We start from the raw sequence: 12,201 nt of genomic DNA, 5'->3' as shown, positions 1-12,201 counted from the left end.
CATATCTGTCTCCTTGCTCTCCTGGATTCCTCTCTCCTTCCTTATGATGAGTGGCATTTACATGTAGGTCCTTCTCCACTCCCAATGCCTCCGTGTTGCATCAGACTGGCCAAGGAGCTGCATGGAGACTGACAATGCCTGCCAGGCACCTTACACACAAGCCGTCTGTTCTCTCAGACTCAGATCCTCTTTCTAGAATCTTCTCCTCCATGTCTGAAGTTCAAAGGCAAGTGCCAACCATTAGGTAGGCAAACAGCACTAACCACACAAACAAGAGGGAGGTATTAGTAAGGCTCAGGGAACTGTTTGTGTTTACCTCAAACAACAACTACTTTAGGGGGAAAACAACTCAATGAGGAGAGGATTATGTGGGATCAGAATACAGATTAACAGTTCATAGAATCATTCATAGAGTTGGAAGAGACCACAAGGGCCATCCAGTCCAACCCCCTGCCAAGCAGGAAACACCATCAAAGCATTCCTTTGGCTGTCAAGCCTCCGCTTAAAGACTTCCAAAGAAGGAGACACCACCACACTCCTTGGCAGCAAATTCCACTGTCGAACAGCTCTTACTGTCAGGAAGTTCTTCCTAATGTTTAGGTGGAATCTTCTTTCTTGTAGATTGAATCCATTGCTCCGTCTCCGCTTCTCTGGAGCAGGAGAAAACAAACTTTCTCCCTCCTCTATATGACATCCTTTTATATACCGGTATTTGAACATGGCTATCATATCACCCCTTAAACTTCTCTTCTCCAGGCTAAACATACCCAGCTCCCTAAGCCGTTCCTCATAAGGCATCGTTTCCAGACCTTTGACCATTTTGGTTGCCCTCTTCTGGACACGTTCCAGCTTGTCAGTATCCTTCTTGAACTGTGATGCCCAGAACTGGACACTGACCAGAGCAGAATACAGTGGTACTATTACTTCCCTTGATCTAGATGCTATACTCCTATTGATGCAGCCCAGAATTGCATTGGCTTTTTTAGCTACTCCATCACACTGTAGACTCATGTCAATTTTGTGGTCTACCAAGACTCCTAGATCCTTTTCACATGTAATGCTCTCAAGCTAGGTGTCACCCATCCTATATTTTTTTTTCATTTTTCATTTTTCATTTTTCTTTTTGCCCAAGTGTAGTACTTTACATTTCTCCCTGTTAAAATTCATCTTGTTTGCTTTGGCCCAGTTGTCTAATCTGTTAAAGTCATTTTGAAGTGTGATCCTGTCCTCTGGGGTATTAGCCACCCCTCCCAATTTGGTGTCATCTGCAAACTTGCTCAGGATGCCCTCAGGCCCATCATCCAAGTCATTGATAAAGATGTTGAATACGACTGGGCCCAAGATAGAACCCTGTGGCACCCCACTAGTCACTTCTCTCCAGGATGGAGCCATTGATAAGCACCCTTTGGGTTCGGTCAGTCACCCAGTTACAAATCCACTGAATGGTAGCATTGTCTAGCATTTTACCAGCTTCTTTACTAGAATATCAATGCTTATAAAGAAGCATTTTACCAGCTTCTTTACTAGAATATCATGGGGCACCTTGTCAAAGGCCTTGCTGAAATCAAGATAGGCTACATCCACAGCGTTCCCTTCATCTACCAGGCTTGTAGTTCTGTCAAAAAATGAGATCAGATTAGTCTGACATGACTTATTTTTCAGAAACCTATGCTGACTTTTAGTGATCACAGCATTTCTTTCTAGGTGCTCACAGACCGTTTGCTTAATGATCTGTTCTAGAATCTTTCCTGGTATTGATGTCAGGCTGACTGGGCAGTAATTGTTTGGGTCCTCTCTTTTCCCCTTTTTGAAAATAGGGACAACATTTGCCCTCCTCCAGTCTGCTGGAACTTTGTCTGTTCTCCAGGAATTCTCAAAGATTACTGCCAGTGTTTCTGAAATCACCTCTGCCAGTTCTTTTAATACTCTTGGATGTAGTTGTCAGGTGGGCTTTACAATACCATGGGGGATGGAATTGTTTACCATGGAGGATGCAGCTGACTGATGGGAATAGTGAACGGGAGCCCTCCAGTTTGTCACAGGCCCCACTTGCTAAAGAATAATAGTACTGGGGGGGGGACAGTTATTCTGAAAATTGAGCTTCTTATTATGAATCTTTCTCTAAAATCCAGCTGTGTTGATTTCCATGTACTTTTAGATTGTACACTTGTAAACTGATGTGGACACCTTTATTGGCTGAAGAGTAGGGTAAACATGTTTTAAAATAATAAATAATTAAGTAAATAAATAAATAAACAAGATCTGATAATATTTTTATCTGAGTTTCTTGAATCTGATCATGCAGTAGAATCAGAGAGAATAGCAGAAGCAAAATTATTTTACCTACTAAGAGGAATGTCTGGTGTCCAATAAGGATAGACTCGAGCAATGGAGTCTCTCATCTGGGTTTGATGTCCCAAGTAGAAATAAGTGTCATGTGCAAATTTGAGGGCTAAGAGGTCAGTTGGGTGGTTCTGTAGTATTTGATCCCAGGTATCACAAGCTTTTGGGAGCTGCCTACACAGGGGGAAAACCCAAGGCATATCAATATCCTTCAAGACGTATAAATATTCACTTAGTCGGTGCCTATTTCATGTAGATAACCAGGAAAAAATGCTTCAATAAATAATGTATTTTCCCCCTTTTACTCAACAGATTATTAAACATTGTTTGGACAGGAGGGTTAGTAAAATTTGTTTGCACCAACTGGCAACTTTTGTGGCTTTGCGTGCAAGACTTTTTCATACTATAGTCCCATATTCTTATATTTAAAGGTGTACAATGCTGCTAAAATAATATGAATGAGATCTCCCATATTTACTTACTGATTACTTGTGACTTTCTTTTTTAAAGTACTATAAGCCTGCACAGCTTATGACCCAGGCCACCAACCACCTAAGGCAGCCTGCCAGGTGCCGGGGGGGAGGGGGGGCGGAAATGCCAGCAGGCTCCTGTGGGTGTCTGGAGGGCTATGTATGTCCTTGTGGGTCACAAGTAGCACAGGTATGACTTAATTTTAAGAGCAATATGTTAAAAGAAGTAGCCCAAAGGAACTGTTGCTCCCTTCAGACAGAATTAGAAACTAAAAATCCTGACAAGACAGAAGTACTGTTTGTGGGGGACAGGAGGTGGGCAGGTGTGGAGGACTCCCTGGTCCTGAATGGGGTAACTGTGCCCCTGAAGGACCAGGTGCGCAGCCTGGGAGTCATTTTGGACTCACAGCTGTCCATGGAGGCGCAGGTTAATTCTGTGTCCAGGGCAGCTGTTTATCAGCTCCATCTTGTACGCAGGCTGAGTCCCTACCTGCCCGCGGACTGTCCCACCAGAGTGGTGCATGCTCTAGTTATCTCCCGCTTGGACTACTGTAATGCGCTCTACGTGGGGCTACCTTTGAAGGTGACCCGGAAACTACAACTAATCCAGAATGCGGCAGCTAGACTGGTGACTGGGAGCGGCCGCCGAGACCACATAACACCAGTCTTGAAAGATCTACATTGGCTCCCCGTACGTTTCCGGGCACAATTCAAAGTGTTGGTGCTGACCTTTAAAGCCCTAAATGGCCTCGGTCCAGTATACCTGAAGGAGCGTCTCCACCCCCATCTTTCTGCCCAGACACTGAGGTCCAGCGCCGAGGGCCTTCTGGCGGTTCCCTCGTTGCGAGAAGCCAAGTTGCAGGGAACCAGGCAGAGGGCCTTCTCGGTAGAGGCACCCACCCTGTGGAATGCCCTTCCACAAGAGGTCAAAGAGAACAACAATTACCAGACCTTTAGAAGGCAATCTCCCTGTTTAGGGAAGCTTTTAATATTTAATGGATTTCTGCATTTTAATATTGTGTTGGAAGCCACCCAGAGTGGGTGGGGGAACCCGGCCAGATGGGCGGGGTATAAATAATAAATTATTTATTATTATTATTATAAAAATATTGGCACTCAGTGTTGAGAGCAACCATTTGTGGAGGAGATTCCATACAATTAACAACAATAAGCTAGAAGCAGGTTAGACCCTTGAAAATATATTTTTCGTTTAAGAACTCAATTTGAAACATCACCTGTTTTTTCACTCATTATATAGGGCTACCAAATAACATACATACATATCCGTTTATTGTGAGGACAATGCCTTTACACAAATATCTACACAACAATACCGGTAATTAAAAATATTAAAATTCATTGCATACTATCCCAGCAAAACCATCATCCCACAAAACAGGAAGAAAAGGAAAACAGTTAAACAGACGATGAAGGGGTCTTTACTTTATCATCCATAAATCTTTCCCTGGCTTTCATGGCCTTCATCACAAAGACCGCTACCACATGGGTAATCCATGGGTTAGTATCAACTAACAAAAAATTTATTCTATCTTCAGGATTGATTATAGAGTTGGGTATAATTTGCAGCATCGCGTCTCTAAAGCCCGAGTAAATGGGGCAATAGAGGAGGTAATGTATAAGATCCTCTTTAATTTTCATGAAGCAAGGGCATAAACGATGTTCTACTGGGGTTTTTGTAAATCTACTGGTCAGGTATGCAGTTGGCAATGTCTGAAACTGGGCCATAGTGAAAGCTCTCCGAAGGGTGGGATCAGTGATATCCACCAAGTAGTTGGCACAGATTTTGACTGCTTTTTACTCGGGGAAACCAGTAGGAAAACCCAGAATTTCTTATCTTCGTGGTGTCTAAAAAGGCGTCTTTATCAAGGATCCATTCCCGAACTTTATCAGGGCTCCACAATTTGAGAGTACAGTGGAACCTCCGTTTATGAACACCTCGGTTTATGAATTTTCGGTTTACGAACGCCGCAGATCCATCTGGAATGGATTAATTCACTTTCCATTACTTTCAAAGGGAAAGTTCGCTTCAGTTTATGAACGCTTCAGTTTATGAACAGACTTCCGGAACCAATTACACCCATGCTTCAGGTTAAGTACACTTCAGGTTGAGTACTCAGCGGATCCGTCTGGAACGGATTAATCCACTTTCCATTACTTTCAATGGGAAAGTTCGCTTCAGTTTATGAACAGACTTCCGGAACCAATTGTGTTCATAAACCGAGGTTCCACTGTATTAAACTCGGGTAGATTGTATCTGGATAGGATATCTAATAGGTTTTGACGCCAAGTAGTATTATGTTGTAGAGATACAAAGGTGTTCAAGGCATTTGCGAGGTTGATGAAAAAACGCAGAAATCTTAAGTGGGCCCTGGCAGACACAGAAGGTAATCCTACTTCCACTCTTAAGAAAGCTGCCGGAGTTCCCTGAGGGAGGCTTAGAATTCTTCTGAGATAAAAAATTTGTAAGATTTCAAGCCATTCTAGCAGCTTCTCATTCCAGCTACCAAATAACATTATAACATTATGCCTTAGGTCCAAGGGTAGATGTTGGAAAGCTATTGTTTGGCAAAGGGAAAAAAGCAAAATCAGAAATGTTTTAAAGGAAAGTAGGGAGGGCAGGTACGAGGGCTTTTTTTCAGCCAGAACTCACCACAACTCAGTTCTGGTACCTCTCAGGTGGGCACCAATGTCATTGCAAGAGAATGAGGGAGGTGTTCATGGTGAGTTCTAGCACCTCATTTTCTAGAAAAATAGCACTGGCGGGTCGTACACCGAATCAAGTATTTTACAACAGAGATTGCCCCTGAGAAAATGAAAATAAACTGCTTGTTCTACAGATTTTGAAAGCTAGTTTTTACAGAAAAGGCAAAAAAAAGCTTTCCAACTTCACTGGCTACAAACCAAGGACTTACCCATTAGCAAACAGCTCCAATGCAGAGACGTGTAATTTCTCTCGTTCAGTCAATGGCTGAGACTGTGACAGTGCCAGCATTTTCTTTATTGCACCATCTAGTTTTCTGTCAAGTCGAGGTGAACTCCCAGTACCAATCAGAACCAAACCATTAGCGATCACATGACCCATTACTGCAGATAAAGCCAGAAGTAAAAAACTTTACATAAAAGATTATATCAGTGGACAAAACCTGCAGTCCTTTACCTAATTTCATGCAGATTAGGAGGAGCCTGGAAGGAAAGGAGTGGGGACGAAGTCAAAACTGATGGAGTGATGGAATGAGAAAGGGTGGCGAGCCCTCTGAAAATTATTAATTCAGACTTATTACAGGAGTGATCTGTGTGTCCACTGGCAACTCCTTGGTGGGCAGGGAGAGAAAGGGGTGGCAGAAAGAGGGAGAGAGGAAGAAAGCACAGTGCTTCTCCGAACCCCCGGGTCCTGTGCCTTTCTCCGCTGCTGCCCGCCTCATTCGAGTATAAGCCGAGGGCGGCTTTTTCAGCAGTTTTTTTGTGCTGGAAAAAAAGGCTTATACTCGAGTTTATACAGTATATCCATTTACCTCCAAGAATCACATCCAAAGTATTTTTCATCATATATTTGAACCCATGAAGACTAGAAACATTAACTCTTCTTTTTAATAGAAGAACAAAACTTAAGATTTTGACTATGGTGAGATACTGGCCAATCTAGATTCAAATCCTGGCTTACAATGCAAGTTTATTTTAAAGTAACCATATATAGTGGTAAGTTTTTCTGTTTAGATGAAATGATAAATCTCAGGTAACTAAAAGGAAGGAGAGAGGATGGGGAGGAAGATGAGCCCAGGGGCCAGCATTAGTCTGAGTTCAACCATGATGGGCATTGTTGGCCCCAAAGAAAATAAGCATTGCACTGATCCTCCCTCCCTTCCTCTCCCCGCCGCCCTCTCTCTCACACACACACTTCTCTTTTTTTGGCCAATTCTTCACATTTTCTACAAGGAAACAACGTTAGGGCACATAAAGATGCACTGAGGTCGTTTTGTTACTTACAAAAATTAGGGTCAGCTGCCTGTAGTTTTGAGAAAGTTCCTTCAAGGCCCCCTAAACTATTATCATTTTTCCAGGTCACATACTGTAACAAATACAAACAATACACTGGTTAAGAATCCAAGAAGAGATAAGTTTCTTTTCATCATCTCATGCAAGCAAATCTTACATTAAGCAGAAAACAAATTTAATATATTTCCGCTTCTAGCTCATGTGGCAATCCATGGGAATATTCTTAAGGTGATATTCCATTAATATACAGTATTCAGAATTACTAACCAACTTAAATTCTGTTATTCCAGTCTCCGGGATAGGTAAGTCCAATTATCCCTGAGTTGAGTTCATGATTCTGGGAACTAAGATACTACTGGGGGCAGGGGGCTGAGCACAGCCATTTCCCTGCAAAGGCAAGAAGGGCAAAATTGTTCCTGGCCTGACTGCAGCATGTCATGTTGTTGCACATGGAAGCTCCACCCCCATTGTCCATTCTGTACACTGAATGGCACCCTCCCATGAGATGTCAAGGAAATAAACAACTACCTGACTTTTAGAAAACATCTGAAGGCAGCCCTGTTCAGAGAGGTTTTTAATGTTTGATGTTTTATCGTGTTTTTAATACTCTATTGGGAGCCGCCCAGAGTGGCTGGGGAAACCCAGCCAGATGGGCAGGGTATAAATTATTATTATTATTATTATTATTATTATTATTATTATTATTATTATATCTGAAAGCGGAGGATATGGACATCAGTTCTCCTTGTCATGGTCAGATCTTTGCCTTTTCTCCTATGCCCTTGGAGACTGATGGATCCAGTGGGTTTCAAGGTGGTTCTGGGGGATTTTCCAGTTGCTATGACTGGTTCTCTTGTCAAAGTCCTGACCAACCTCTGGAACATCTGATTGACTCAGGCTGCTGACATTACAGTTCATGAGCATCCTCCCTCCTTTCATAGAGCCTGCTTGGCTCCTTGGTATACTGTACTCCAGAACTTAGGACAATGAGACAAGCGACAACAAGGCCTGAATGCAAGTGGAGGAAAACTGGGGCAGCCTCTGAAGACGGTTCAGAAAATTCAGGTGGTGAAGAATCTGGGGGTTACGTTGCTCACCAGAGCAAGACGGTTTGAGCATATAACACCAATCCTGGCTTGACTGCACTGGCCGCCAATTAGCTTCTGGGCTGAATTCAAAGTGCTGGTTTTGAAATTGAGCATTAAACAGCTGAGGACGGTAAGGACTGCCTCTCTCAATATGAACTGACCTGGACCCTGCAATCATCGTCTGAGGCCCTTCTTCGTTTGCCCCCTGCATGAGAGGTCCAGAGGGCGAAAACATGAGAACAGGCCTTTTCTCTGGTGGCTGCTGTAACGGATTGGGCTGGCTTGAGTAGAACTCCAGGGTGTTAAGTGTTAAACCCAGCCTCTTAGTTGATTGACGGCATTCCATTCCATGAGGGGCGGGACAGCCACGGGTTTAAAGAGGATGGGTAGCCGTTAATTCAGGGAGAGAGAGAGGGTTTTGGGACCGGGAGCGTGTGGGAGGTTGTGGATTAGGTTACTAGAGTAGGTGTAGATGAGGAATTGGTTAGGTTTGTAATTATATGATTAACAAGAACAGTTCTATTGAAACCACATGCTTGTACACATGAAACTTGAATGCAACCGTTAAGATTTTAAGACATTAAATGTCAAGTTAAAGTGCCATTTAAACTATCGTCGGTGTGATCTTTCCAGCAGAGGTATCTATTGCTCATCTGGTGGGGATACTCATTAAAAGGACAAAACCCCTATCTAAGGCAGAAAGGATAGTTTGTTGTCCCTTGAGTGCACCGAGAGGGGGAGGAAGAGGGAGACTGGTTCAAGGGTGACACAAAGTTTCCTTGGGGGGGAGGAAAGCTTCACAGTGGGGAAAGCTCAAGTGAGGAGAACCCCTTACTGGTGTGTACACTAAGAATAGTCTCATATTCACCCCAGAGCTTAAAAAGATACCGGGCCATGTTTGGGCTGGAAAAGTACTCTCATTTTATTTGTAAAACCCACAAGGGATAGGGGGATTACAATAAGGCTATATGGAAGAGTGGAGAGGGTTAGTGTTACCTCAGAAATCCCTATTAGTGCTTTTTTATAATTTGAGAGGTTTGGAAATAAAAGGCGTAAGGTGGGGACTTCTTACGTCGCACCTGCCCACTTGTGGAATGCATTCTCCGGGGAAGCTCACTTGGTGCCTTCATTACATGCCTTTAGGCACCAGGGAAAAAGACTCCTCCTATAACAGGCCTTTTGCTAAATAAACTATTGTGGATGCAGGTGGCGCTGTGGTCTAAACCACTGAGCCTCTTGGGCTTGCTGATTGGAAGGCCGGCAGTTCAAATCCCTGCGACAGGGTAAGCTCCCTTTGTTCTGCCCCAGCTCCTGCCAACCTAGCAGTTCGAAAGCACACCAGTGCAAGTAGATAAATAGGTACCACTGTGGTGGGAAGGTAAACGGTGTTTCCATGCGCTCTGGCTTCCGTCATGGTGTTCCGTTGCACCAGAAGCGGTTTAGTTCTGCTGGCCACATGACCTGGAAAGCTGTCTGTGGACAAACGCGGCTCCCTCGGCCTGAAGCGAGATGAGCACTGCAACCCCATAGTCACCTTTGACTGGACTTAACCATCCAGGGGTCTTTTACCTTTTACCTTTTTTAACTATTGGGGGGGTTATTGTTTTTGTTTCTTACTATGTTGTGTATTTTTGTTACAGGTAGGTAGCCATGTTGGTCTGAGTCGAAACAAAATAAAAATAAAATAAAATAATTTTTATTTTGGTATGAGCTTTCGTTTTCGACTGCTAATGACTGCAATTGGTCTTGCAGGGGGAAAGCAAGGGCTGAGGTGCTAAGGAAAGCTTGATCATGTATAATGAGATAAGAATCCTATGTCTCTGTTCATTCCAGGTGGCTCCATGGTTTTAAGCTTGCTAATGAGTTGATCATTATACATGATCAAGCTTTTCTTAGCACCTCAGCCCTTGTTTTCCCCTGCAAGACCAATTGCAGTCATTAACAGTCGTTAACAGTCATCAACAGGTTTACCACTCCCATGCCCATCACCCCCACCCTCTGAATATACATAAGGGTCTGGTGGCTTCTGTTTTCAGTGTTCTGAAGAAGTGTGCATGCACACGAAAACTCATACCAAAATAAAAACTTAGTTGGTCTTTAAGGTGCTACTGAAGGAATTTTTTTTATTAATGTATTTTTGTGTTTTTATGTTGTAATTCTGTGATCCTTGAATAAAGGGTGGTAAAGGAATTGAATAAAAAATAAAGATTGCTTTAAATGGCTTAACAAAAATAGCAAAAATAATGGCTCTCATGAAGCTTCCTGGGTGACCATGGACCAGTTACCATCTCACAGGGTTGTTGTGAGGATGAAATGGGGAAGAGGGGAGCTATGTACACCACATTGAGCTCCTCAGAAGATTAAGGTGGTATGTAAATGTAATAAAAATAAAAATATTCATTTATCAAACAGCCATTGCCTTCACCTTTCTTCATACTTATCGAGAGCATAGCAAAAACAAACTAAAGGGAATTTCTTCACTAAAGGGGATTTTTATTTTCCCTTTATTAATATGATTTTCCCCCCTTCACACCTTAAAGTCTAACAAGGCCCCTCTGGAATTGCAATTTTCTTATTTCACCCCTCCAAAATATATGGGAAAAAGTATCTAATATTTACAAAAGGTAATCCATTAGAATAAATATTGTTTTTATGTCCAATAATCTCTTCTTCATTCCTACCTGAGTCAGGGCAGCATCATACATTTTACAGGCCTCATTACTTGTGGTTGAAAGAACAAGTCCCGCATCCTGCCAGGCCTGGAAGGCATAAGACACAAAACTGCTTACTTTATCTCCGATGTAGAAATATTAAAATTCTGGAAACTCTGAAGTCATAACAGAGAAACACTTTAAAAATTTACACACACACACACACACAAATTTTATATACTGCTTGAGTGTAGTAAAATCTCAAAGCAGTTTAATAAATACATGACTTGTTAACTGTCCTGTGATGCTCAGATGAAAGGTGGTACACAGTATTAAAATTTAATAAATAAAAAAATAATTTAGAGCATTTGTACCTGTTATGTATTGGTGTACATAGTTTTTCCCCAGATTCTTGGCAGATGTTTTAGGAGGGAACTTTAGGAGGGAACCTTTGGAGGGAACTTCGAATTATGTTTTGTTACATTGTTTTGAGCCAGTCTCTATAAAAACCGGCCGGTCCAGCAGGCCTGATACGGGGAAATGAGGGGGGGGGCACCTAAACTTGATCTCCTTCTGTCTGGACCATGCAAGGAGCCAGACCCATGCCCTCAAGGGAGCCCCTCCGGACGTGTCCCCTTACGCCCCACCACTTGTTGCAGAAGCACCACACGTTTTACCCCGGGAAGCCCCTAAATAAAGATCGCTTCCCCTCCGTTCCTTTCCTTTGACAGCTGGAACAATAGGGAACAAGTCCTGTCAAAATGGATACATTGTAACCAGAACTTCCGCGTCTTCTCCAGATCAGCTAAAGCAAAGCTGCTCTCAAGGAGAAACAGCAAACGTTTTAGAAATTCATAGAAAGTCTCCTGTTTTACCAATTTCTCCCATCTTGGTGTCAATTTGTTCCTCTGATCAAGGGCTTCCAAATCATGTGATCGCCGCCATAATCAATGAAGCGTAGGGACACGTACACAAGGGAGTTACTCAAGACTTAATCCCTGTTAACTATGTAACTGTGATGTACTGATGATGCTTTTGAGGTGTATTCTGGGATTGAGGTGGGAAGTTTTAAAAGTTCTTGTACTGTAAGCCTGTTCTCGGTGTTCAGTCTTGACTGGAACCTGCTGCGCAGTAATAAACCTTGCTGTTTTGCTCCGATTTGTGGCTGGACTCCTTCCGCAGGCCCTTGCCTGGCGAGCTGGGTGGCCGAGTAGCCTCGCACCCAGAATTTTCCATAACACAGCCTACTTGAAGGACTATGTTCACTGAACTTGTATAGTACCTAGTGAGAGGACTCGTGTAAATTGTAACCATTACGAGCATTGCTGTAAATAACGTAACCATATGATCTTAACTAATGCCTTATCTTGGTGGGGAGGGGTGTTATAAAGGTAAAGGTAAAGGGACCCCTGACCATTAGGTCCAGTCGTGACCGACTCTGGGGTTGCACACTCATCTCGCATTATTGGCCAAGGAAGCCGGCGTATAGCTTCCAGGTCATGTGGCCCACATGACAAAGCCGCTTCTGGCAAACCAGAGCAGCACATGGAAACGCCATTTACCTTCCCGCTATAGCGGTTCCTATTTATCTACTTGCACTTTGACGTGCTTTCGAACTGCTAGGTTGGCAGGAGC

At 43.1% G+C, this 12,201-nt stretch overlaps 1 protein-coding gene across 4 annotated transcripts in view; it reads right to left on the bottom strand.

Moving 5' to 3' along the window:
- TTC38 (tetratricopeptide repeat domain 38) overlaps window positions 1-12,201 on the bottom strand; it is a 32,190-nt gene that overhangs the window by 17,096 nt on the left and 2,893 nt on the right. The window contains exons 2-5 of one of the 4 annotated variants that reach the window (XM_035137606.3): window positions 10,597-10,674; window positions 6,819-6,900; window positions 5,747-5,918; window positions 2,344-2,517 (exon numbers count right to left, since the gene is read on the bottom strand). In XM_035137606.3, the coding sequence (XP_034993497.1) occupies window positions 2,344-2,517; window positions 5,747-5,918; window positions 6,819-6,900; window positions 10,597-10,674 (506 nt within the window). Of the gene's footprint in view, window positions 1-2,343; window positions 2,518-5,746; window positions 5,919-6,818; window positions 6,901-10,596; window positions 10,697-12,201 lie in introns of all 4 variants that reach the window. The other 3 variants (XM_088669967.1, XM_088669968.1, XM_088669969.1) reach the window with 3 other exon arrangements.

The sequence above is a fragment of the Zootoca vivipara genome, chromosome 5 (genome assembly GCF_965207765.1).
Source record: "Zootoca vivipara chromosome 5, rZooViv2.hap1.1, whole genome shotgun sequence".
Lineage (NCBI taxonomy): Eukaryota > Metazoa > Chordata > Lepidosauria > Squamata > Lacertidae > Zootoca > Zootoca vivipara.
Note: the sequence above shows the minus strand (reverse complement) of the source record. Positions and strands in the feature narration are given on the sequence as shown.